This window comes from Acanthopagrus latus, chromosome 8, assembly GCF_904848185.1.
Source record: "Acanthopagrus latus isolate v.2019 chromosome 8, fAcaLat1.1, whole genome shotgun sequence".
NCBI classification, from domain to species: Eukaryota; Metazoa; Chordata; class Actinopteri; order Spariformes; family Sparidae; genus Acanthopagrus; species Acanthopagrus latus.
In genome coordinates this window covers 2,280,337-2,306,085 of record NC_051046.1, presented here as the reverse complement: position 1 = coordinate 2,306,085, position 25,749 = coordinate 2,280,337, and the positions used below count along the sequence as shown (strand labels likewise).

The 25,749-nt window shown below is 41.6% G+C and overlaps 1 protein-coding gene and 1 pseudogene across 1 annotated transcript; both read right to left on the bottom strand.

The window, feature by feature from the left end:
• Positions 1-1,518: 1,518 nt before the first annotated feature.
• On the bottom strand, positions 1,519-24,856 carry LOC119024481 (annotated as a pseudogene).
• On the bottom strand, positions 10,455-24,854 carry LOC119024133. Its single transcript, XM_037106619.1, has 3 exons — positions 24,803-24,854; positions 22,484-24,124; positions 10,455-12,314 (listed from the first exon to the last, which is right to left on the bottom strand). Exons 2-3 carry the CDS (start codon positions 24,113-24,115, stop codon positions 10,659-10,661), a joined length of 3,288 nt encoding a protein of 1,095 aa, XP_036962514.1. The 5' UTR covers positions 24,116-24,124; positions 24,803-24,854; the 3' UTR covers positions 10,455-10,658.
• Positions 24,857-25,749: the final 893 nt, after the last annotated feature.

Sequence of the window (25,749 nt, the reverse complement as noted above, 5' to 3'; positions counted from 1 at the left end):
GTCCGATACACTAACTGACACGACTGTGACGGTGAGCTTCAATATGCATTCAGTTCAGTGCCTCTGTCATCAGCACCACTGGGCTCCTTCTCTTGGCTCACACTTTTATTTTAGGATAAAGAACTCAAGTATTTTATGGATACTGAGAGATGCGTCTCGACTGCAGGTGTGTGTTCCAGCTCTGCTCCACCTCTCTCACTTTGCAGGTGAGGTGTTGTTGCCTTTCAGGTTCGACTTGATCACTGATGTACTTTCTGTTCAGTATTTATTTTGGATCAAGACACAGAAGGCTTCAGTGTCACGGCTGTGGTTACAGGACACTTTCTTACCTCCACTGTATATAATTCATTGTAGTCTTTTTAATTTAACATAAAAAAAACATGTCACATCACACAGATCCTGTCATATCTGTTGTTTTTCTAATTGTAGTCTAAATGCAAAATGTTGTAATATAAACACAGGCAGGTATTTAATAAGAGAGGGACACAGAGACATGGTCTTCTATTAAAATGTAGTTACTGAAGCTGAAACACCTTGTTCTATATTTTATTATTGCTTTGGTTTACACTTTGTTTTCCTGAAGAAAATATTTTACAGTTATTTGTTTTAGATCAATGAAAAGAATCAACATAATTACAAGTGCAACAATTCTTGTTCTTTGTTTGAATCCTCGTCGTCTTTCACAAAGTGGTCATTAGTTTTCCTGGAGTCCAAACAAAAACAACAACAATATGAAAGAGCAGAAGTTATTGAGATTTGTTAGTTTGATGTAACAATGACTGTTGTAAAAACTAAAAAAGTTTCTCGTACAAACAGAATTGATTTGTTTCCAGTAACAACAAACACAGATGTCACAAAACACATGAAGAACATCTTGTTACAGCGTACAAATGATTTTATAAAAGAAAGAAAATCTCCTCTTGACAAGAAACTGAGCAAAGATATTTTTTTTTGTCATGATCTCCACTAGAGGGCGTCCTCAGATCTCTGGTTTAGTTCATATCAGCTGTTCAAACCTTCAATAACAGGACATCATCTCACACTACCAGCTGTCTCAGGTGTGATGGAGGATTGGAGCTCGTCAGCTCAAGTCAGTCTGAGAACAGCTGATGGTGTTTTTAATCACATGATTTGGTCGTCATTAGAAACATCAGCTGTTGATCAATAACAAACTAAATAATCAGTCAGACACAAGAAAATGTTTTTGCTTTTTCCATTTTATTCATGAAGAAAAACAAATCAAATGACTTTTTTCTCATTTATAGATGTTTTGTCAGGATGCAGCTCTTCTTAGTTTACAATGTTCAGACAAAAAAGGTTGAACTCATCATGTAAAGATTTCATATTACTGAAAACATCATTTTCTGATGATTCAACAGTCCTGAAGGCAGGTGATGCAGTTATTAGAATAAATGCTAAAAATCAATGTGACACAAAGAAACACATTTATAGTAAAAAGGTTAAAAACACATCGATCAAAATCTGAATTGTCTACAATATATACATCAAACATTACCAATGAATTCACATTTATTACATTAAATGATGTGAATCTTTCTGTAGAAAATCAAATGTTTGTTCTACTCAGTGTGACTGACAGGAGAGATGATCAGAGGAGCAGAGTTTTCACCACCACCATTAAGAAATGGACTGAAGTATGGGTAGAGTTTCTGAGTGAAGCAGCAGCCAGTAAAGGAGTAGATAAGAGCTGCAGCATCAACGTCATAAAAGGAGACCAGACCCTCCTCATAATCCACAAACACCCCCACCTTCTCAGGCCGATGCTTCAGAGAGAGAAGGACTGCAGGGCCAGCAAGAGCTTTGTACTCTATTCCTCAAACATATCGTCCAGTAACCATCCTGAGGAGATGCTGTGATTTGTCCCTTCCTGTTGATCGACTCTCTGGCCACTCCTAAATCCCAGTTAGTCTTCTCTTTAACTTGAACCTCATAATAAAATCTTCCTGAAGAGAAACTCTGCTTTGCTAAGACACAAACACAATAATCAAATCTCTCTGGGTTGTCTGGGAGATTCTTCCTTACATCACCATGTTTAACTTGTTTCCCATCATCAGACAGGATGAGAGCAGGATGTGCTGTATCAGGATCGAGTGTCACATCCACTGCATACTGCTGGACCCACTTCAGCTCGACCTTCTTCATCTGTTTGCTGAGCGTCTCCTCCAGCTGATTCACAGCTCTCACCACAGTCCCCTCATATGAAGGTGGACGGACGCTGACTCCTGTCCAGTCCTTGGTGGGTGGAGCAGTGTTCAGTGATGGGAAGCTTTGGAGGAGGTGGAGGTGGTCTTCAGACTGTGAGAGCTGCTCCACCTCAGAGCTTCTCTTCTCCAGCTGAGAGATTTCCTGTTCCAGCTCTTTGATGAAGCCTTCAGCCTGTTTCTCTGTCTCTCTCTGCTTCTCTTTGATGGTGTCCATGAGCTCGGCCTGGCTTCTCTCAACAGACTCCTTCAGAGCTCTGAAGACCTGAACACCAGCTGCTATCTCTCTGTCTGCATCTTTCTTACTGAGCTGCACTGAGCGCTTCATCTCCTCAATCTTCAGTCGTCTCTTCTGGATCATCTGCTGAATTTCAGAGTCTCTCTTCCCCAGCTCGGCCTTCTTTCCTTCATATTCTTCTTTCAGAGGAACAACAGAATGTCCCTGGTGGTCTGAATAGGTGCAGAGCATGCAGACACACATCTGGTCGGTCTTACAGAACAGCTCCAGCAGTTTATCGTGCTTCGTACACATCCTGTCTTCCAGGTTCTCCACAGGGTCGATCAGCTGATGTCTTTTCAGGCCTGACATTGTCAGATGAGGCTCCAGGTGAGTCTCACAGTAGGAAGCCAGACACACCAGGCAGGACTTCAGGGCCTTCAGTTTGGTTCCAGTGCAGACGTCACAGGGAACTTCTCCTGGTTTGGAAACTTGTTGCTCTGAGCTGCTGCTGCTGGCTTTCTGTTGAGCTGACTGTCTGAACTGAGCAGCCATCTCAGAGATGAACGTGTTGACCTGCAGTTCAGGTCTGATGTTGAAAGTCTTTTTACAGTTGGGACACTGACACTTGACATTTTTATCCCAGTGTTTAGTGATGCAGGTTTTACAGAAGTTGTGTCCACATGGTATGGTGACTGGATCAGTGAACACATCCAGACAGATGGAGCACAGAAACTGATCTTCAGTCAGCAGACAGCTGGCAGCAGACATGTTGACAGTCTGAGGAGGAAAAGAAAACAACAACAGCTTCAATACATTTATTTTGTATATTTAATGAGTTAAAATGTAACAATGATTGGTGGAATTTGAGGAGAATCATTGTGAATTCAGTTGTTTTATTGGCAGCAGGAGGACAGTCAGCTCCCAGCCCTCATGTTCAGTGTTCACTTTGAGACATCAACAAATTATTGTTGAAATGACACAATGCTGATTTTTTTATAATTTACATTACTTTCATGTGGACTTGAAATTGTATTTGACTTAACTGGTTTCATGTTGCACACGTTTGATTGATCTGACACAGTGACTCCAAATCAAAACCAGAATCAGAAATGTTTTATTGATCCCTGAGGAGGACAATGTGTACGTTACAGTCGCTCCTTCTAGAATAAAAATATGACACTGTAGAAATAGACAAGATTTAAATAGAGACAGATAATATGACACGAGTAACCACAGACAAAACTTATCAAGTGTTGAAAATACATTTTGAAATGAAATATTAAAAGTGCTAAAATATACAAATAAAGATGTATTATTACACTGGATAAGTAAGGAAAGTCTCATCACTGATTTTGATATCAAACTTAACATTTATCATGATTTCCGGTGTAAGTAAATAACAAATTTGGAAAAAATAGTAGATTTAAGTGTTTTAATGACATGCACATTATGTTTTTCTATCGTGTTGAGTCAGTGTGAATAAATAATGTAGTCTGAATAAAGTAAACGAATGCAGAGTTAATTAAACCTGATGAGTTCATTTAATTATTAATATAAAGTTTATTTAATTCAGAAGAGATGGAAGCTGCTCTGGACTGCAGGACACTCAAACTATTTCTCTCAAAAACTCCCACGACTGCTGACGGACCTCAGGTGACAATATGCCCTGAGAGGAACTTCCTGTCTGAGTAGAGCTCAGGCTTGTGTTAATAACAGGGTGAATATGAAAACATGTTTACAGTCTGAGGATGAAAAGTGGAAGTGATTACAAAATGTCTTCCTTAGTCATAAAAACATGAAGCTTGATTAACTGAACTGTGAATGTTTGAGTTATCTTGTAGTTAAGCAGAAGTTTCACCTGAAGCCAGATAATAAAAACAACAGAACCTCCTGTTGGAGCAGAGTTGAAGTCGTGTGTTAATGGTTGTTGAAATATGTGGAGGGTTAAAAAAGAATGATAGAAAATGTCAATACAGGTATTTAATAAATGGTGATTAAAAAAGTTTTTAAAAAGTCATAGAGACTGCAGTTCAGTATGTGATCAAGGTCTAATTCTTGGTTTATTTTATTATGCCTCAAATAGTAATTAAATGCCAATTTCATTGTGCTCTATTTGTTGGTGCAATACTCAAGACCGGTCACTAGATGTCGCAAAGCGCTGGGGAGGAACTTGGAAACCCTTTAGAGGCGCTGCAGAAGAAATCCTGCAGTCAAGCTGAACACAAGCTAAAGTTTTCTGCCTCTTTGTTCAGACATCCAGGACAATCTTCCTCAAAACTAGAGGCACTAGAATTCAAACATGAATATGTGACTTCAGAAAGAGACATAAACACAGTGAAGTGTTATGATGTAACCGGAGTGATGCTGAAAGGTAAAGGTTGAAAGTTACTCACTGTAAGAATATTGTAGTTTTATGTGTAAGTTGGTAAGAGCTAAGCTGTGGAAAATGTGACAGTAAACAAGTGAGAGATAATTGATTTTGTGTTGTTAAACACATATGGACATTAATGTTGTTTATTTCACGGTGCGTTTTTTTTTCAAAGCATTGACATGATATGGCTGCATGTATGTTTTCTGAAGATATCGCAATATCTGCCATACTTGAAAATACTGCAGCTCACCTGATGCAACACTAAATATTTTTGTTTATTACTTCAAGAAGTCCATCCATCCATCCATCCATCCATCTTCTTCCACTTATCCAGGGCCGGGTCGCGGGGGCAGCTGTCTGAGCAGGGACACCCAGACTTTCCTCACGCCGGACACTTCCTCCAGCTCTTCCCGAGGGAGGCGTCCCGGGGGTTTCCGAAACAGATGCCCGAGCCACCTCAACTGGCTCCTCTCGATGTGGAGGAGCAGCGGCTCTACTCCGAGCTCCTCCCGGGTGACAGAGCTCCTCACCCTATCTCTAAGGAAGCGCCCTGCCACCCTGCAGAGGACACTCATTTCAGCCGCTTGTATCTGGGATATTATTCTTTCGTCCATGACCCAAAGTTCATGACCATAGGTGAGGGTAGGAGCGTAGATTGACCGGTAAATCGAGAGCTTCGCCTTTCGACTAAGCTCTCTCTTCACCACGACAGACCGGTACAACGATCGCATTACTGCGGCCGCCACACCGATCCACCTGTCAATCTCATGCTCCATCTTTCCCTCACTCATGAACAAGACCCCAAGATACTTAAACTCCTCCACCTGAGGCAGTAGCTCTCCCCCAACCCAGAGGGGACAAGTCACCTATTTCCGGTCGAGAACCATGGCCTCAGATTTGCAGGTGCTGATTCTCATCCCAGCCGCTTCACACTCGGCTGCAAACCGCCCCAAGACATGCTGGAGGTCCCGGCTCAAAGGAGCCAACAAGACCACATCATCCACAAAAAGCAGAGATGAAATCCTGTGGTTCCCGAACCAGATCCCCTCCGGCCCGTGGCTGCGCCTAGAAATTCTTTCAATAAAAATAATGAACAGAACCGGTGACAAAGGGCAGCCCTGCCAGAGTCCAACATGCACCGGGAACAGGTCTGACTTACTGCTGGCAATGCTTACTCCTGCTCCGCTCGTACAAGGACTGTACGGCCCTTAACAGAGGGCCCCCGACCCCGTACTCCTGGAGCACCTCCCACAGAATGCCACGAGGTACACGGTCGAATGCTTTCTCCAAGTCCACAAAACACATCTGGACTGGTTGGGCAAACTCCCACGAGCCCTCGAGCACCCTACGGAGGGTATGGAGCTGGTCCAGTGTTCCGCGGCCCAGACGAAAACCGCATTGTTCCTCCTGAATCCGAGGTTCGACTATCGGCTGAATACTCCTCTCCAGTATCCTGGAGTAGACTTTCCCAGGGAGGTTGAGGAGTGTGATCCCTTGATAGTTGGAACACACCCTCCGGTCTCCCTTTTTGAATAGGGGGACCACCACCCCGGTCTGCCAGTCCAGAGGCACTGTCCCCGACTGCCATGCAATGTTGCAGAGACTCGTCAACCAAGACAGCCCTACAACATCCATAGACTTGAGGTACTCGGGGCGGATCTCATCCACCCCCGGTGCTTTGCCACCGAGGAGCTTCCCGACTACCTCAGTGACTTCGGCTTGGGTGATGAATGAGTCAACCTGAGTCCCCAGCCTCTGCTTCCTCTATGGAAGACGTGTCAGTGGGATTGAGGAGATCCTCGAAGTATTCCTTCTACCGCCCGACACTGTCCCCAGTCGAGGTCAACAGCTCCCCACCTCCACTGTAAAGAGTGTTGGTGGAGACCTGCTTCCCCCTCCTGAGGCACCGGATGGTTTGCCAGAATTTCCTCGAGGCTGACCGATAGTCCTCCTTCATGGCCTCTCCGAACTTTTCCCAGACCCGAGTTCTTGCTTCCGCGACTGCCCGTGCTGCCGCTCGCCTGGCCTGCCGGTACCTGTCAGCTGCTTCAGGAGTCCCCCTGGCCAACCAGGCTCGGTAGGACTCCTTCTTCAGCTTGACAGCATCCCTTACTTCCAGAGTCCACCACCGGGTTCGGGGATTGCCGCCACGACAGGCACCGGAGACCTTACGGCCACAGCTCTGGACAGCCGCGTCAACAATAGAAGTGGAGAACATGGTCCATTCGGACTCAATGTCCCCAGCCCCCCTCGAGATCATTCCATGTCCCCATGGCAAGAGTCACCGTCCGGGGATTGGGTCGCCGGGGCCCCCGCCCACGACCACCACCCAAATCCCACCGCACCCGCCCCTTCTGAACCCTCCTGCGAGTGGTGAGCTCACTGGAGGGCGGGCCAACATCGCTCCTTCGGGCTGCGCCCGGCCAGGTCCCGTGGGCAAAGACCCGGCCACCAGGCGCTCGCCTGCGAGCCCCAACCCCAGGACCTCAAGAAGTCATTTGTTTAATTTGTCTTTTTGCAAAAGTGAAACTCTCGCCAAAATGCAACCAAGGTTTTTTTCTTTTTTTTTGTGCATGTAGATGAGTCAAACCTTTGTGTAAAAGAATAATTGCAATGAAAGAGCCACTTTTATGGTTTACTGTGATTGCATTTTCGTGTCAGAAACATTTTCAGTGGGAGTGTTATGGGCATCGGTCAGTAGCATCAAAATCTCTATTTTTAAAACAGTAAGAAGTCTCGACACAACATGAAACTTTGCTGGTAGCATCACCAGGGTCTCTACACATGAACACCGGCATTGAGCAAATTGTGTTTACAGAGTTTACTAAAAAGAGAGTTTTTGGACAACTAGCCGCTCGCCGCCGTCCTGCCAGTGGAGAAGTGTCGCTCTCCGAATGCTTCCTAACATGGAGGACAGTTAAGGTGGAATTACTGTCTTCTGGCAACAACACGACGCGAGATCCTGCGTGACTTTTCCGGCTTTTGATTTCAGTATTGTTTCGTATGTTAGGCTCTTTTTTCAACTTCAAGGTCAATATTGTTTTTCGCTGACGACGAAACAACAAATTATGGAGAGCATTTATATGGAACTAAGCTTCAGGAGCGTTCCACCTTAACTGTCCTCCAGGTTACGTCACATTCTGAGATCAACACTTCTCCACTGGCAGGACGGCGGCGAGTGGAACAAGCTACTGCTAACATGAGTTGTTCAAAAACTTTCTTTTTATTAAACTCTGTGTACACAAACAATGTTCTCAATGCTGGTGTTCATGTGTAGAGACCCTGGTGATGCTACCAGCAAAGTTTCATGTTGTGTCGAGACTTCTTACTGTTTTAAAAATAGAGATTTTGATGCTATCATAAAAGTGCCCGTAGCACTCCCATTGAAAATGCTTCTGACCCGAAAACGCAATTACAGTAAATCTTAAAAGTGCCTCTTTTGTTGTAGTTATGCTTTTACACGAAGGTTTGACTCGGGTACGTTCACAAAAAAAGCCTGAGTTGCATTTTGGCGAGACTTTCACTTTAAGGAAGCAGAATAAATCCTGCAGTCAAGCTGAACACAAGCTGAAGTTTCCTGCCTCTTTGTTCCTACATACAGAGCTGCAGGGTTATGAACAACCTCTCCCTGGTACCCACCAGACCAGGAGGGCAACAAATACAGTCAATATTATCAGCTGTACTCACCAGATTTTGTCAGAGATTCTGCTGTGTTCACTGACAGAGTCCACTTCAGTTTCCTTCGAGAGAAAAGGAGAGACGAGTCAGGACGGCTGCTTGTCTGATGAACGCTTAGTTTCATTTCATGGATTTAAAGCTGTTGTGTTTTTCCAGTGTTGCTCTGCCTCTTTCTGCTCTGCAGGTTTTGTTGCCTCTCAGGTTCAACTTGATTACTGACATATTTTGGCACAAGATCTGTTCTTTATTCTTCTATTAGAGTCTTTAACATGTGACAACAGTCAGACAACTAAACAACAGAGGTCAATCCAAGACATGCAACAAAATACTACACCAGGCTACAACTCTCTTTACAGCCTCTCCTCAAGCCAACAACAATCCCAACATCCACTCAGTGTTTCCTTCCTAACTTTGTCACATCACATGTGCAATCACCTCTGTGAATGTGTCGTCATTGTGTGTGTGTTTCAGTGATGGTCAGTGACCGGGCTGCAGCTGTCATCATACCAGACTGCAGATGTTAAAGTAAATGACAAGACTGGACACCTCCCACCCTCCACCACCACCTCTGGACAGCGCAGCAACACACGAGGTCAGATACACTAACTGACACGACTGTGACGGTGAGCTTCAATATGCATTCAGTTCAGTGCCTCTGTCATCAGCACCACTGGGCTCCTTCTCTTGGCTCACACTTTTATTTTAGGATAAAGAACTCAAGTATTTTATGGATACTGAGAGATGCGTCTCGACTGCAGGTGTGTGTTCCAGCTCTGCTCCACCTCTCTCACTTTGCAGGTGAGGTTTTGTTGCCTTTCAGGTTCGACCTGATTAATGATGTACTTTCTGTTCAGTATTTATTTTGGATCAAGACACAGAAGGCTTCAGTGTCACGGCTGTGGTTACAGGACACTTTCTTACCTCCACTGTATGTAATTTATTGTAGTCTTTTTAATTTAACATAAAAAAAACATGTCACATCACACAGATCCTGTCATATCTTTTGTTTTTCTATTTGTAGTCTAAATGCAAAATGTTGTAATATAAACACAGGCAGGTATTTAATAAGAGAGGGACACAGAGACATGGTCTTCTATTAAAATGTAGTTACTGAAGCTGAAACACCTTGTTCTTTATTTTATTACTGCTTCGGTTTACACTTTGTTTTCCTGAAGAAAATATTTTACAGTTATTTATTTTAGATCAATGAAAATAATCAACATAATTACAAGTGCAACAATTCTTGTTCTTTGTTTGAATCCTCGTCGTCTTTCACAAAGTGGTCATTAGTTTTCCTGGAGTCCAAACAAAAACAACAACAATGAGAAAGAGCAGAAGTTATTGAGATTTGTTAGTTTGATGTAACAATGACTGTTGTAAAAACTAAAAAAGTTTCTCGTACAAACAGAATTGATTTGTTTCCAGTAACAACAAACACAGATGTCACAAAACACTTGAAGAACATCTTGTTACAGCGTACAAATGATTTTATTAAAAAAAAGAAAATCTCTTGACAAGAAACTGAGCAAAGATTTTTTTTGCCATTATCTCCACTAGAGGGCGTCCTCAGATCTCTGGTTTAGTTCATATCAGCTGTTCAAACCTTCAATAACACGACATCATCTCACACTACCAGCTGTCTCAGGTGTGATGGAGGATTGGAGCTCGTCAGCTCAAGTCAGTCTGAGAACAGCTGATGGTGTTTTTAATCACATGATTTGGTCGTCATTAGAAACATCAGCTGTTGATCAATAACAAACTAAATAATCAGTCAGACACAAGAAAATGTTTTTGCTTTTTCCATTTTATTCATAAAGAAAAACAAATCAAATGACTTTTTGCTCATTTATAAATGTTTTGTCAGGATGCAGCTCTTCTTATTTTACAATGATCAGACAAAAAAGGTTCAACTCAACATGTAAATGTTTCATATTACTGAGAACATTGTTTGCTGATGATTCAACAGTCCTGAAAGCAGGTAATGCAGTTATTAGAATAAATGCTAAAAATCAATGTGACACAAAGAAACACATTTATAGTAAAAAGGTTAAAAACACATCGATCAAAATCTGAATTATCTACAATATATACATCAAACATTACCAATGAATTCACATTTATTACATTAAATGATGTGAATCTTTCTGTAGAAAATCAAATGTTTGTTCTACTCAGTGTGACTGACAGGAGAGATGATCAGAGGAGCAGAGTTTTCACCACCACCATTAAGAAATGGACTGAAGTATGGGTAGAGTTTCTGAGTGAAGCAGCAGCCAGTAAAGGAGTAGATAAGAGCTGCAGCATCAACGTCATAAAAGGAGACCAGACCCTCCTCATAATCCACAAACACCCCCACCTTCTCAGGCTGATGCTTCAGAGAGAGACGGACTGAAGCGTCAGCAAGAGCTCTGTACTCATTTTCATTCCTCAACCATATCGTCCAGTAACCATTCTGAGGAGACAGTGTGATGTCTCCCTTCCTGTTTATCAATTCTTCGGCCACTCCTAAATCCCAGTTAGTCTTCTCTTTAACTTGAACCTCATAATAAAATCTTCCTGAAGAGAAACTCTGCTTTGCTAAGACACTAACACAATAATCAAATCTCTCTGGGTTGTCTGGGAGATTCTTCCTTACATCACCATGTTTAACTTGTTTTCCATCATCAGACAGCATGAGGTAGAGCTGTGCTGTATCAGGATCAAGTGTCACATCCACTGCATACTGCTGGACCCACTTCAGCTCGACCTTCTTCATCTGTTTACTGAGCGTCTCCTCCAGCTGATTCACAGCTCTCACCACAGTCCCCTCATATGAAGGTGGACGGACGCTGACTCCTGTCCAGTCCTTGGTGGGTGGAGCAGTGTTCAGTGATGGGAAGCTTTGGAGGAGGTGGAGGTGGTCTTCAGACTGTGAGAGCTGCTCCACCTCAGAGCTTCTCTTCTCCAGCTGAGAGATTTCCTGTTCCAGCTCTTTGATGAAGCCTTCAGCCTGTTTCTCTGTCTCTCTCTGCTTCTCTTTGATGGTGTCCATGAGCTCGGCCTGGCTTCTCTCAACAGACTCCTTCAGAGCTCTGAAGACCTGAACACCAGCTGCTATCTCTCTGTCTGCATCTTTCTTACTGAGCTGCACTGAGCGCTTCATCTCCTCAATCTTCAGTCGTCTCTTCTGGATCATCTGCTGAATTTCAGCGTCTCTCTTCCCCAGCTTGGCCTTCTTTCCTTCATATTCTTCTTTCAGAGGAACAACAGAATGTCCCTGGTGGTCTGAATAGGTGCAGAGCATGCAGACACACATCTGGTCGGTCTTACAGAACAGCTCCAGCAGTTTATCGTGCTTCGTACACATCCTGTCTTCCAGGTTCTCCACAGGGTCGATCAGCTGATGTCTTTTCAGGCCTGACATTGTCAGATGAGGCTCCAGGTGAGTCTCACAGTAGGAGGCCAGACACTCCAGGCAGGACTTCAGGGCCTTCAGTTTGGTTCCAGTGCAGACGTCACAGGGAACTTCTCCTGGTTTGGAAACTTGTTGCTCTGAGCTGCTGCTGCTGGCTTTCTGTTGAGCTGACTGTCTGAACTGAGCAGCCATCTCAGAGATGAACGCGTTGACCTGCAGTTCAGGTCTGATGTTGAAAATCTTTTTACAGTTGGGACACTGACACAGGACATTTTTATCCCAGTGTTTAGTGATGCAGGCTTTACAGAAGTTGTGTCCACATGGTGTGCTGACTGGATCAGTGAACACATCCAGACAGATGGAGCACAGAAACTGATCTTCAGTCAGCAGAGAGCTGGCAGCAGACATGTTGACAGTCTGAGGAGGAAAAGAAAACAAAAACAGCTTCAATACATTTATTTTGAATATTTAATGAGTTAAAATGTAACAATGATTGGTGGAATTTGAGGAGAATCATTGTGAATTCAGTTTTATTGGCAGCAGGAGGACAGTCAGCTCCCAGCCCTCATGTTCAGTGTTCACTTTGAGACCATCAACAAATTATTGTTGAAATGACACAATGCTGATTTTTTATAATTTACAGTACTTTCATGTGGACTTGAAATTGTATTTGACTTAACTGGTTTCATGTTGCACACGTTTGATTGATTTCTAATGTGTAATAAACCGGTTTAATTTTGAAAAAAATCTGTAATCTGACACAGTGACTCCAAATCAAAACCAGAATCAGAATCAGAAATGTTTTATTGATCCCTGAGGAGGACAATGTGTACGTTACAGTCGCTCCTTCTAGAATAAAAATATGACACTGTAGAAATAGACAAGATTTAAATAGAGACAGATAATATGACACGAGTAACCACAGACAAAACTTATCAAGTGTTAAAAATACATTTTCAAATGAAATATTAAAAGTGCTAAAATATACAAATAAAGATGTATTATTACACTGGATAAGTAAGGAAAGTCTCATCACTGATTTTAACATCAAACTTGACATTTATCATGATTTCCTGTGTAAGTAAATAACAAATTTGGATAAAATAGTAGATTTAAGTGTTTTAATCACATGTACATTTTCATTACATCAGTTTAATATAAAGGGTCACATTTAATATGTTTTTCTATCGTGTTGAGTCAGTGTGAATAAATGATATAGTCTGAATAAAGTAAACGAATGGAGAGTTAATTAAACCTGATGAGTTCATTTAATTATTAATATCAAGTTTATTTAATTCAGGAGAGATGGAAGCTGCTCTGGACTGCAGGACACTCAAACTATTTCTCTCAAAAACTCCCACGACTGCTGACGGACCTCAGGTGACAATATGCCCTGAGAGGAACTTCCTGTCTGAGTAGAGCTCAGGCTTGTGTTAATAACAGGGTGAATATGAAAACATGTTTACAGTCTGAGGATGAAAAGTGGAAGTGATTACAAAATGTCTTCCTTAGTCATAAAAACATGAAGCTTCATAAACTGAATTGTGGAGCCAGATAATAAAAACAACAGAACCTCCTGTTGGAGCAGAGTTGAAGTCGTGTGTTAATGGTTGTTGAAATATGTGGAGGGTTAAAGAAGAATAATAAGAAATGTCAATACAGGTATTTAAAAAATGGTGATTAAAAAAGTGTTTAAAAAGTCATAGACACTGCAGTTCAGTATGTGATCAAGGTCTAATTCTTGGTTTATTCTATTATGCCTCAAATAGTAATTAAATGCCAAATTCATTGCGCTCTATTTGTTGGTGCAATACTCAAGACGGGTCACTAGATGTCGCAGAGCGCTGGGGAGGAACTTGGAAACCCTTTAGAGGCGCTGCAGAAGAAATCCTGCAGTCAAGCTGAACACAAGCTAAAGTTTCCTGCCTCTTTGTTCCTACATACAGAGCTGCAGGGTTATGAACAACCTCTCCCTGGTACCCACCAGACCAGGAGGGCAACAAATACAGTCAATATTATCAGCTGTACTCACCAGATTTTGTCAGAGATTCTGCTGTGTTCACTGACAGAGTCCACTTCAGTTTCCTTGGAGAGAAAAGGAGAGACGAGTCAGGACGGCTGCTTGTCTGATGAACGCTTAGTTTCATTTCATGGTTTTAAAGCTGTTGTGTTTTTCCAGTGTTGCTCCGCCTCTTTCTGCTCTGCAGGTTTTGTTGCCTCTCAGGTTCAACTTGATTACTGACATATTTTGGCACAAGATCTGTTCTTTATTCTTCTATTAGAGTCTTTAACATGTGACAAGAGTCAGACAACTAAACAACAGAGGTCAATCCAAGACATGCAACAAAATACTACACCAGGCTACAACTCTCTTTACAGCCTCTCCTCAAGCCAACAACAATCCCAACATCCACTCAGTGTTTGGTTCCTAACTTTGTCACATCACATGTGCAATCACCTCTGTGAATGTGTCGTCATTGTGTGTGTGTTTCAGTGATGGTCAGTGACCGGGCTGCAGCTGTCATCATACCAGACTGCAGATGTTAAAGTAAATGACAAGACTGGACACCTCCCACCCTCCACCACCACCTCTGGACAGCGCAGCAACACACGAGGTCAGATACACTAACTGACACGACTGTGACGGTGAGCTTCAATATGCATTCAGTTCAGTGCCTCTGTCATCAGCACCACTGGGCTCCTTCTCTTGGCTCACACTTTTATTTTAGGATAAAGAACTCAAGTATTTTATGGATACTGAGAGATGCGTCTCGACTGCAGGTGTGTGTTCCAGCTCTGCTCCACCTCTCTCACTTTGCAGGTGAGGTTTTGTTGCCTTTCAGGTTCGACCTGATTACTGATGTTCTTTCTGTTCAGTATTTATTTTGGATCAAGACACAGAAGGCTTCAGTGTCACGGCTGTGGTTACAGGACACTTTCTTACCTCCACTGTATGTAATTTATTGTAGTCTTTTTAATTTAACATAAAAAGTGTTACATCACACAGATCCTGTCATATCTGTTATTTTTCTGATTGTAGATAGATAGATATACTTTATTAATCCCAAGCTGGGAAGTTTTGGTAGTCTAAATGCAAAATGTTGTAATATGAACACAGGCAGGTATTTGATAAGAGAGGGACACAGAGACATGGTCTTCTATTAAAATGTAGTTACTGAAGCTGAAACACCTTGTTCTATATTTTATTATTGCTTCGGTTTACACTTTGTTTTCCCGAAGATAATATTTTACAGTTATTTGTTTTAGATCAATGAAAAGAATCAACATAATTACAACCATTTCATGGTGCTTTTTTTTTGTTCAAAGCATTAACATGCTGTGGCTGCATGTATGTTTTCTGAAGATGTCGCAATATCTGCCATACTTGAAAATACTGCAGCTCAACTGATGCAACACTTAAGTAATTTTGTTTATTACCTCAAGAAGTCATGTGTTCAATTTGTCTTTTTGTTAAAGTGAAACTCTCGCCAAAATGCAACCAAGGTTTGTTTTTTTTTGTGAATGTAGATGAGTCAAACCTTTGTGTAAAAGAATAATTGCAACGAAAGAGCCACTTTTATGGTTTAGTGTAATTGCATTTTCGTGTCAGAAGATCGACACTTCTCGACTGGCAGGACGGCGGCGAGTGGAACAAGCTACTGCTAACATGAGCTGTTCAAAAACTTTCTTTTTCGTAAACTCTGTGTCCCAAACAATGTTCTCAGTGCTGGTGTTCATGTGTAGAGACCCTGGTGATGCTACCAGCAAAGTTTCATGATGTGTCCAGACTTCTTACTGTTTTAAAACATAGAGATTTTGATGCTATCATAAAAGTTCCCGTAGCACTCCCATTGAAAATGCTTCTGACCCTAAAACGCAATTACAGTAAATCTTAAAAGTGCCTCTTTTGTTGTAGTTATGCTTTTACACGAAGGTTTGACTCGGGTACGTTCACAAAAAAAAGCCTGAGTTGCATTTTGGAGAGAGTTTCACTTTAAGGAAGCAGAATAAATCCTGCAGTCAAGCTGAACACAAGCTAAAGTTTCCTGCCTCTTTGTTCCTACATACAGAGCTGCAGGGTTATGAACAACCTCTCCCTGGTACCCACCAGACCAGGAGGGCAACAAATACAGTCAATATTATCAGCTGTACTCACCAGATTTTGTCAGAGATTCTGCTGTGTTCACTGACAGAGTCCACTTCAGTTTCCTTGGAGAGAAAAGGAGAGACGAGTCAGGACGGCTGCTTGTCTGATGAACGCTTAGTTTCATTTCATGGTTTTAAAGCTGTTGTGTTTTTCCAGTGTTGCTCTGCCTCTTTCTGCTCTGCAGGTTTTGTTGCCTCTCAGGTTCAACTTGATTACTGACATATTTTGGCACAAGATCTGTTCTTTATTCTTCTATTAGAGTCTTTAACATGTGACAAGAGTCAGACAACTAAACAACAGAGGTCAATCCAAGACATGCAACAAAATACTACACCAGGCTACAACTCTCTTTACAGCCTCTCCTCAAGCCAACAACAATCCCAACATCCACTCAGTGTTTCCTTCCTAACTTTGTCACATCACATGTGCAATCACCTCTGTGAATGTGTCGTCATTGTGTGTGTGTTTCAGTGATGGTCAGTGACCGGGCTGCAGCTGTCATCATACCAGACTGCAGATGTTAAAGTAAATGACAAGACTGGACACCTCCCACCCTCCACCACCACCTCTGGACAGCGCAGCAACACACGAGGTCAGATACACTAACTGACACGACTGTGACGGTGAGCTTCAATATGCATTCAGTTCAGTGCCTCTGTCATCAGCACCACTGGGCTCCTTCTCTTGGCTCACACTTTTATTTTAGGATAAAGAACTCAAGTATTTTATGGATACTGAGAGATGCGTCTCGACTGCAGGTGTGTGTTCCAGCTCTGCTCCACCTCTCTCACTTTGCAGGTGAGGTTTTGTTGCCTTTCAGGTTCGACCTGATTACTGATGTTCTTTCTGTTCAGTATTTATTTTGGATCAAGACACAGAAGGCTTCAGTGTCACGGCTGTGGTTACAGGACACTTTCTTACCTCCACTGTATGTAATTTATTGTAGTCTTTTTAATTTAACATAAAAAGTGTTACATCACACAGATCCTGTCATATCTGTTATTTTTCTGATTGTAGATAGATAGATATACTTTATTAATCCCAAGCTGGGAAGTTTTGGTAGTCTAAATGCAAAATGTTGTAATATGAACACAGGCAGGTATTTGATAAGAGAGGGACACAGAGACATGGTCTTCTATTAAAATGTAGTTACTGAAGCTGAAACACCTTGTTCTATATTTTATTATTGCTTCGGTTTACACTTTGTTTTCCCGAAGATAATATTTTACAGTTATTTGTTTTAGATCAATGAAAAGAATCAACATAATTACAACCATTTCATGGTGCTTTTTTTTTTTTTCAAAGCATTAACATACTATGGCTGCATGTATGTTTTCTGAAGATATCGCAATATCTGCCATACCTGAAAATACTGCAGCTCACCTGATGCAACACTTAAGTAATTTTGTTTATCACCTCAAGAAGTCATTTGTTTAATTTGTCTTTCTGCAAAAGTGAAGATCTCGCCAAAATGCAACCAAGGTTTTTTTTTTTGTGAATGTAGATGAGTCAAACCTTTGTGTAAAAGAATAATTGCAATGAAAGAGCCACTTTTATGCTTTACTGTGATTGCATTTTCGTGTCAGAAGATCGACACTTCTCGACTGGCAGGACGGCGGCGAGTGGAACAAGCTACTGCTAACATGAGCTGTTCAAAAACTTTCTTTTTCGTAAACTCTGTGTCCCAAACAATGTTCTCAGTGCTGGTGTTCATGTGTAGAGACCCTGGTGATGCTACCAGCAAAGTTTCATGATGTGTCCAGACTTCTTACTGTTTTAAAACATAGAGATTTTGATGCTATCATAAAAGTTCCCGTAGCACTCCCATTGAAAATGCTTCTGACCCTAAAACGTAATTACAGTAAATCTTAAAAGTGCCTCTTTTGTTGTAGTTATGCTTTTACACGAAGGTTTGACTCGGGTACGTTCACAAAAAAAAGCCTGAGTTGCATTTTGGAGAGAGTTTCACTTTAAGGAAGCAGAATAAATCCTGCAGTCAAGCTGAACACAAGCTAAAGTTTCCTGCCTCTTTGTTCCTACATACAGAGCTGCAGGGTTATGAACAACCTCTCCCTGGTACCCACCAGACCAGGAGGGCAACAAATACAGTCAATATTATCAGCTGTACTCACCAGATTTTGTCAGAGATTCTGCTGTGTTCACTGACAGAGTCCACTTCAGTTTCCTTGGAGAGAAAAGGAGAGACGAGTCAGGACGGCTGCTTGTCTGATGAACGCTTAGTTTCATTTCATGGTTTTAAAGCTGTTGTGTTTTTCCAGTGTTGCTCCGCCTCTTTCTGCTCTGCAGGTTTTGTTGCCTCTCAGGTTCAACTTGATTACTGACATATTTTGGCACAAGATCTGTTCTTTATTCTTCTATTAGAGTCTTTAACATGTGACAAGAGTCAGACAACTAAACAACAGAGGTCAATCCAAGACATGCAACAAAATGCTACACCAGGCTACAACTCTCTTTACAGCCTCTCCTCAAGCCAACAACAATCCCAACATCCACTCAGTGTTTCCTTCCTAACTTTGTCACATCACATGTGCAATCACCTCTGTGAATGTGTCGTCATTGTGTGTGTGTTTCAGTGATGGTCAGTGACCGGGCTGCAGCTGTCATCATACCAGACTGCAGATGTTAAAGTAAATGACAAGACTGGACACCTCCCACCCTCCACCACCACCTCTGGACAGCGCAGCAACACACGAGGTCAGATACACTAACTGACACGACTGTGACGGTGAGCTTCAATATGCATTCAGTTCAGTGCCTCTGTCATCAGCACCACTGGGCTCCTTCTCTTGGCTCACACTTTTATTTTAGGATAAAGAACTCAAGTATTTTATGGATACTGAGAGATGCGTCTCGACTGCAGGTGTGTGTTCCAGCTCTGCTCCACCTCTCTCACTTTGCAGGTGAGGTTTTGTTGCCTTTCAGGTTCGACCTGATTACTGATGTTCTTTCTGTTCAGTATTTATTTTGGATCAAGACACAGAAGGCTTCAGTGTCACGGCTGTGGTTACAGGACACTTTCTTACCTCCACTGTATGTAATTTATTGTAGTCTTTTTAATTTAACATAAAAAGTGTTACATCACACAGATCCTGTCATATCTGTTATTTTTCTGATTGTAGATAGATAGATATACTTTATTAATCCCAAGCTGGGAAATTTTGGTAGTCTAAATGCAAAATGTTGTAATATGAACACAGGCAGGTATTTGATAAGAGAGGGACACAGAGACATGGTCTTCTATTAAAATGTAGTTACTGAAGCTGAAACACCTTGTTCTATATTTTATTATTGCTTCGGTTTACACTTTGTTTTCCCGAAGATAATATTTTACAGTTATTTGTTTTAGATCAATGAAAAGAATCAACATAATTACAACCATTTCATGGTGCTTTTTTTTTTTTCAAAGCATTAACATACTATGGCTGCATGTATGTTTTCTGAAGATATCGCAATATCTGCCATACCTGAAAATACTGCAGCTCACCTGATGCAACACTTAAGTAATTTTGTTTATCACCTCAAGAAGTCATTTGTTTAATTTGTCTTTCTGCAAAAGTGAAGATCTCGCCAAAATGCAACCAAGGTTTTTTTTTTTTTTTTTTTTGTGAATGTAGATGAGTCAAACCTTTGTGTAAAAGAATAATTGCAATGAAAGAGCCACTTTTATGCTTTACTGTGATTGCATTTTCGTGTCAGAAGATCGACACTTCTCGACTGGCAGGACGGCGGCGAGTGGAACAAGCTACTGCTAACATGAGCTGTTCAAAAACTTTCTTTTTCGTAAACTCTGTGTCCCAAACAATGTTCTCAGTGCTGGTGTTCATGTGTAGAGACCCTGGTGATGCTACCAGCAAAGTTTCATGATGTGTCCAGACTTCTTACTGTTTTAAAACATAGAGATTTTGATGCTATCATAAAAGTTCCCGTAGCACTCCCATTGAAAATGCTTCTGACCCTAAAACGTAATTACAGTAAATCTTAAAAGTGCCTCTTTTGTTGTAGTTATGCTTTTACACGAAGGTTTGACTCGGGTACGTTCACAAAAAAAAGCCTGAGTTGCATTTTGGAGAGAGTTTCACTTTAAGGAAGCAGAATAAATCCTGCAGTCAAGCTGAACACAAGCTAAAGTTTCCTGCCTCTTTGTTCCTACATACAGAGCTGCAGGGTTATGAACAACCTCTCCCTGGTACCCACCAGACCAGGAGGGCAACAAATACAGTCAATATTATCAGCTGTACTCACCAGATTTTGTCAGAGATTCTGCTGTGTTCACTGACAGAGTCCACTTCAGTTTCCTTGGAGAGAAAAGGAGAGACGAGTCAGGACGGCTGCTTGTCTGATGAACGCTTAGTTTCATTTCATGGTTTTAAAGCTGTTGTGTTTTTCCAGTGTTGCTCTGCCTCTTTCTGCTCTGCAGGTTTTGTTGCCTCTCAGGTTCAACTTGATTACTGACATATTTTGGCACAAGATCTGTTCTTTATTCTTCTATTAGAGTCTTTAACATGTGACAAGAGTCAGACAACTAAACAACAGAGGTCAATCCAAGACATGCAACAAAATACTACACCAGGCTACAACTCTCTTTACAGCCTCTCCTCAAGCCAACAACAATCCCAACATCCACTCAGTGTTTCCTTCCTAACTTTGTCACATCACATGTGCAATCACCTCTGTGAATGTGTCGTCATTGTGTGTGTGTTTCAGTGATGGTCAGTGACCCGGCTGCAGCTGTCATCATACCAGACTGCAGATGTTAAAGTAAATGACAAGACTGGACACCTCCCACCCTCCACCACCACCTCTGGACAGCGCAGCAACACACGAGGTCAGATACACTAACTGACACGACTGTGACGGTGAGCTTCAATATGCATTCAGTTCAGTGCCTCTGTCATCAGCACCACTGGGCTCCTTCTCTTGGCTCACACTTTTATTTTAGGATAAAGAACTCAAGTATTTTATGGATACTGAGAGATGCGTCTCGACTGCAGGTGTGTGTTCCAGCTCTGCTCCACCTCTCTCACTTTGCAGGTGAGGTTTTGTTGCCTTTCAGGTTCGACCTGATTAATGATGTTCTTTCTGTTCAGTATTTATTTTGGATCAAGACACAGAAGGCTTCAGTGTCACGGCTGTGGTTACAGGACACTTTCTTACCTCCACTGAATATAATTCATTGTAGTCTTTTTAATTTAACATAAAAAAAAAACATGTCACATCACACAGATCCTGTCATATCTGTTATTTTTCTAATTGTAGTCTAAATGCAAAATGTTGTAATATGAACACAGGCAGGTATTTGATAAGAGAGGGACACAGAGACATGGTCTTCTATTAAAATGTAGTTACTGAAGCTGAAACACCTTGTTCTTTATTTTATTACTGCTTCGGTTTACACTTTGTTTTCCTGAAGAAAATATTTTACAGTTATTTATTTTAGATCAATGAAAATAATCAACATAATTACAAGTGCAACAATTCTTGTTCTTTGTTTGAATCCTCGTCGTCTTTCACAAAGTGGTCATTAGTTTTCCTGGAGTCCAAACAAAAACAACAACAATGAGAAAGAGCAGAAGTTATTGAGATTTGTTAGTTTGATGCAACAACGACTGTTGTAAAAACTAAAGAAGTTTCTCATACAAACAGAATTGATTTGTTTCCAGTAACAACGAACACAGATGTCACAAAACACATGAAGAACATCTTGTTACAGCGTACAAATGATTTTGTTAAAAAAAGGGTTAGCCCCTAACCCTAACCCTAACCCTAACCACTGAACAAAGAATTTTTTTTTTGTCATGATCTCCACTAGAGGGCGTCTTCAGATCTCTGGTTTAGTTCATATCAGCTGTTCAAACTAAACCCCTAACCCAATAACAGACATCATCTCACACTACCAGCTGTCTCAGGTGTGATGGAGGATTGGAGCTCGTCAGCTCAAGTCAGTCTGAGAACAGCTGATGGTGTTTTTAATCACATGATTTGTCGTCATTAGAAACATCAGCTGTTGATCAATAACAAACTAAATAATCAGTCAGACACAAGAAAATAATTTAGCTTTTTCCATTTTATTCATAAAGAAAAACAAATCAAATGACTTTTTTCTCATTTATAAACGTTTTGTCAGGATGCAGCTCTTCTTATTTTACAATGATCAGACAAAAAAGGTTAAACTCAACATGTAAATGTTTCATATATCTGAGAACATTGTTTTCTGATGATTCAACAGTCCTGAAGGCAGGTGATGCAGTTATTAGAATAAATGCTAAAAATCAGTGTGACACAAAGAAACACATTTATAGTAAAAAGGTTAAAAACACATCGATCAGAATCTGAATTATCTACAATATATACATCAAACATTACCAATGGATTCACATTTATTACATGAAATGATGTGAATCTTTCTGTAGAAAATCAAGTGTTTGTTCTACTCAGTGTGACTGACAGGAGAGATGATAAGAGGAGCAGAGTTTTCACCACCATCATTGTTACATGGACAGAAGTATGGGTAGAGTTTCTGAGTGAAGCAGCAGCCAGTAAAGGAGTAGATAAGAGCTGCAGCATCAACGTCATAAAAGGAGACCAGACCCTCCTCATAATCCACAAACACCCCCACCTTCTCAGGCTGATGCTTCAGAGAGAGACGGACTGAAGGGTCAGCACAAGCTTTGTACTCATTGTTATTCCACAAACATATCGTCCAGTAACCATTCTGAGGAGACAGTTTGATTTGTCCCTTCCTGTTGATCGACTCTCTGGCCACTCCTAAATCCCAGTCAGTCTTCTCTTTAACTTGAACCTCATAATAAAATCTTCCTGAAGTGAAACTCTGCTTTGCTAAGACACAGGTACAATAATCAAATCTCTCTGGGTTGTCTGGGAGATTCTTCCTTACATCACCACAGTTAACTTGTTTTCCATCATCAGACAGGATGAGAGCAGGATGTGCTGTATCAGGATCGAGTGTCACATCCACTGCATACTGCTGGACCCTCTTCAGCTCGACCTTCTTCATCTGTTTACTGAGCGTCTCCTCCAGCTGATTCACAGCTCTCACCACAGTCTCCTCATATGAAGGTGGACGGATGCTGACTCCTGTCCAGTCCTTGGTGGGTGGAGCAGTGTTCAGTGATGAGAAGCTTTGGAGGAGGTGGAGGTGGTCTTCAGACTGTGAGAGCTGCTCCACCTCAGAGCTTCTCTTCTCCAGCTCCGAGATTTCCTGTTCCAGCTCTTTGATGAAGCCTTCAGCCTGTTTCTCTGTCTCTCTCTGCTTCTCTTTGATGGTGTCCATGAGCTCGGCCTGGCTTCTCTCAACAGACTCCTTCAGAGCTCTGAAGACCTGAACACCAGCTGCTATCTCTCTGTCTGCATCTTTCTTACTGAGCTGCACTGAGCGCTTCATCTCCTCAATCTTCAGTCGTCTCTTCTGGATCATCTGCTGAATTTCAGCGTCTCTCTTCCCCAGCTCGGCCTTCTTTCCTTCACATTCTTCTTTCAGAGGAACAACAGAATGTCCCTGGTGGTCTGAATAGGTGCAGAGCATGCAGACACACATCTGGTCGGTCTTACAGAACAGCTCCAGCAGTTTATCGTGCTTCGTACACATCCTGTCTTCCAGGTTCTCCACAGGGTCGATCAGCTGATGTCTTTTCAGCTGTTTAGCTGTCAGATGAGGCTCCAGGTGAGTCTCACAGTAGGAGGCCAGACACACCAGGCAGGACTTCAGGGCCTTCAGTTTGGTTCCAGTGCAGATGTCACAGGGAACTTCTCCTGGTTTGGAAACTTGTTGCTCTGAGCTGCTGCTGCTGGCTTTCTGTTGAGCTGACTGTCTGAACTGAGCAGCCATCTTAGAGATGAACGTGTTGACCTGCAGTTCAGGTCTGATGTTGAAAGTCTTATTACAGTTGGGACACTGACACAGGACATTTTTATCCCAGTGTTTAGTGATGCAGGTTTTACAGAAGTTGTGTCCACATGGTGTGCTGACTGGATCAGTGAACACATCCAGACAGATGGAGCACAGAAACTGATCTTCAGTCAGCAGACAGCTGGCAGCAGACATGTTGACAGTCTGAGGAGGAAAAGAGAGAAAAAGAAAAAGCTGTAATTAGAAATCTCTTGATTAAGTGTTTCATAAACTATTACTAGTGGAATATACTGAGAATCAAAATGAGCTTTGCTGGATAACAATGTGTCCTGGATACACCTCTGAGTGGAACTTCCTGTCTGAGTACAGTTCAGGTTTTGTGTTACAGGTAATAACAGTTTCTGAAACACAGTAAATATTATCAGCTGTACAAAGACACAGAGCAGAAACAGTAAAGTTGAACTGACAATGTTATTCAAGTCCTCATACATGAGTGTTTAACAGCTATATAAGTGGTAAAACTGCCATTTTGTGCCTTCAAAGGCAATAAATACTCAGATAACATCAGACACTGTGCTCTGAGCTCGGCTAGTTAGCCTTTAGCAGTCTAGTTTATCTGTTTGTGTTTGTTATGGTTGGATTGAGCTGCTGTGCTTTACAGTAAAGGTATGTGGTTTAACAAACTCAATTAATATCAGGTATCAAGCTTGATGTTTTAATATCAGGAGACAGATCAGTCGAAGTGGGTAAATTAGCTGAAGCTAAAGCTAGCTGTGACTGTGTCCTATCTAACTTTATCCAGAGTTCAGTCACTGTGGTTTGATTTCAACCTGTTTTGTAGTTCTGACAAAATGTACATGTTGAAATTGTCCGTGTACTCACCAGTGTTTGTCAGAGATTCTGCTGTTGTGTTGAGAAAGTTTTCTTCAGAGAGAAACACAGAGACTCGTCTGGACTGCAGCTCTGCTGTCACTCAAACTTTCACTTTCATTTTTGAGGAAATGTGACGTTCCAGTTTTTTCTTCCTGTCAGTGAAGCTCTGACAGTTTTAGTGACTCGCTGTGAAACTCGTTGACAAAACTTTGGAACAAGTTTTTACTTTTTAGTTTCTTGGTCTTTTCTCAGCAGTGGAAGTTTACAGCAGCCACAAGAAGATTCAGTTACAAATAAAGCAGATAAGAAAAGAGGTCAGTGGAAGATATTCAAGAACAAACTGTGTCTTTAGATCAACAGGCCACAACGCTCCCTCTACAATCCCACCAACACTCCAGTGTTCAGCTCACTGTTCAGTCTGTCATTTCACTTTTCTGCTGCTTTCCAAACTGTTCAGCATCTTTTCTCTGTCAGACTTTTGTTGAGTGATTTCTAACCTGTCACATTACACAGAGGAAATACAGACAAATCCGTCTTAAAGGTCCAGTGTGTAGGATTTAGGAGGATGTATCGGTCAAAATGTGATATAATATTAATAATTGTGTTTTCATTTCTGTAAAATCACCTGAGACTAAGAATCGTTTTGTTTTTGTCACTTTACAAAGAGACTTTTATATCCACACAGGGAGCAGCTCCTCCTCAACAGAGTCTGTCAGGTTTCTACGGCAGCCCAGAACAGACAAACCAAACACTTTAGCAACTGCAGTAAGAGAGGGTGAGGCGAGGGGGGTGTAGTTGGTTGCAGCCTCACTGCTACAGGCTACTAAATCCTCTATGTTGGACTTTTAAGTCAAATTAACATTGTGTTATTAGAAAAATCTCCTCAGTTAGAAAGAGAAGGAGACGCCACTCAAACATCAGTGTAGTGGTCTGTCTGATAAAACACAGATTTATAA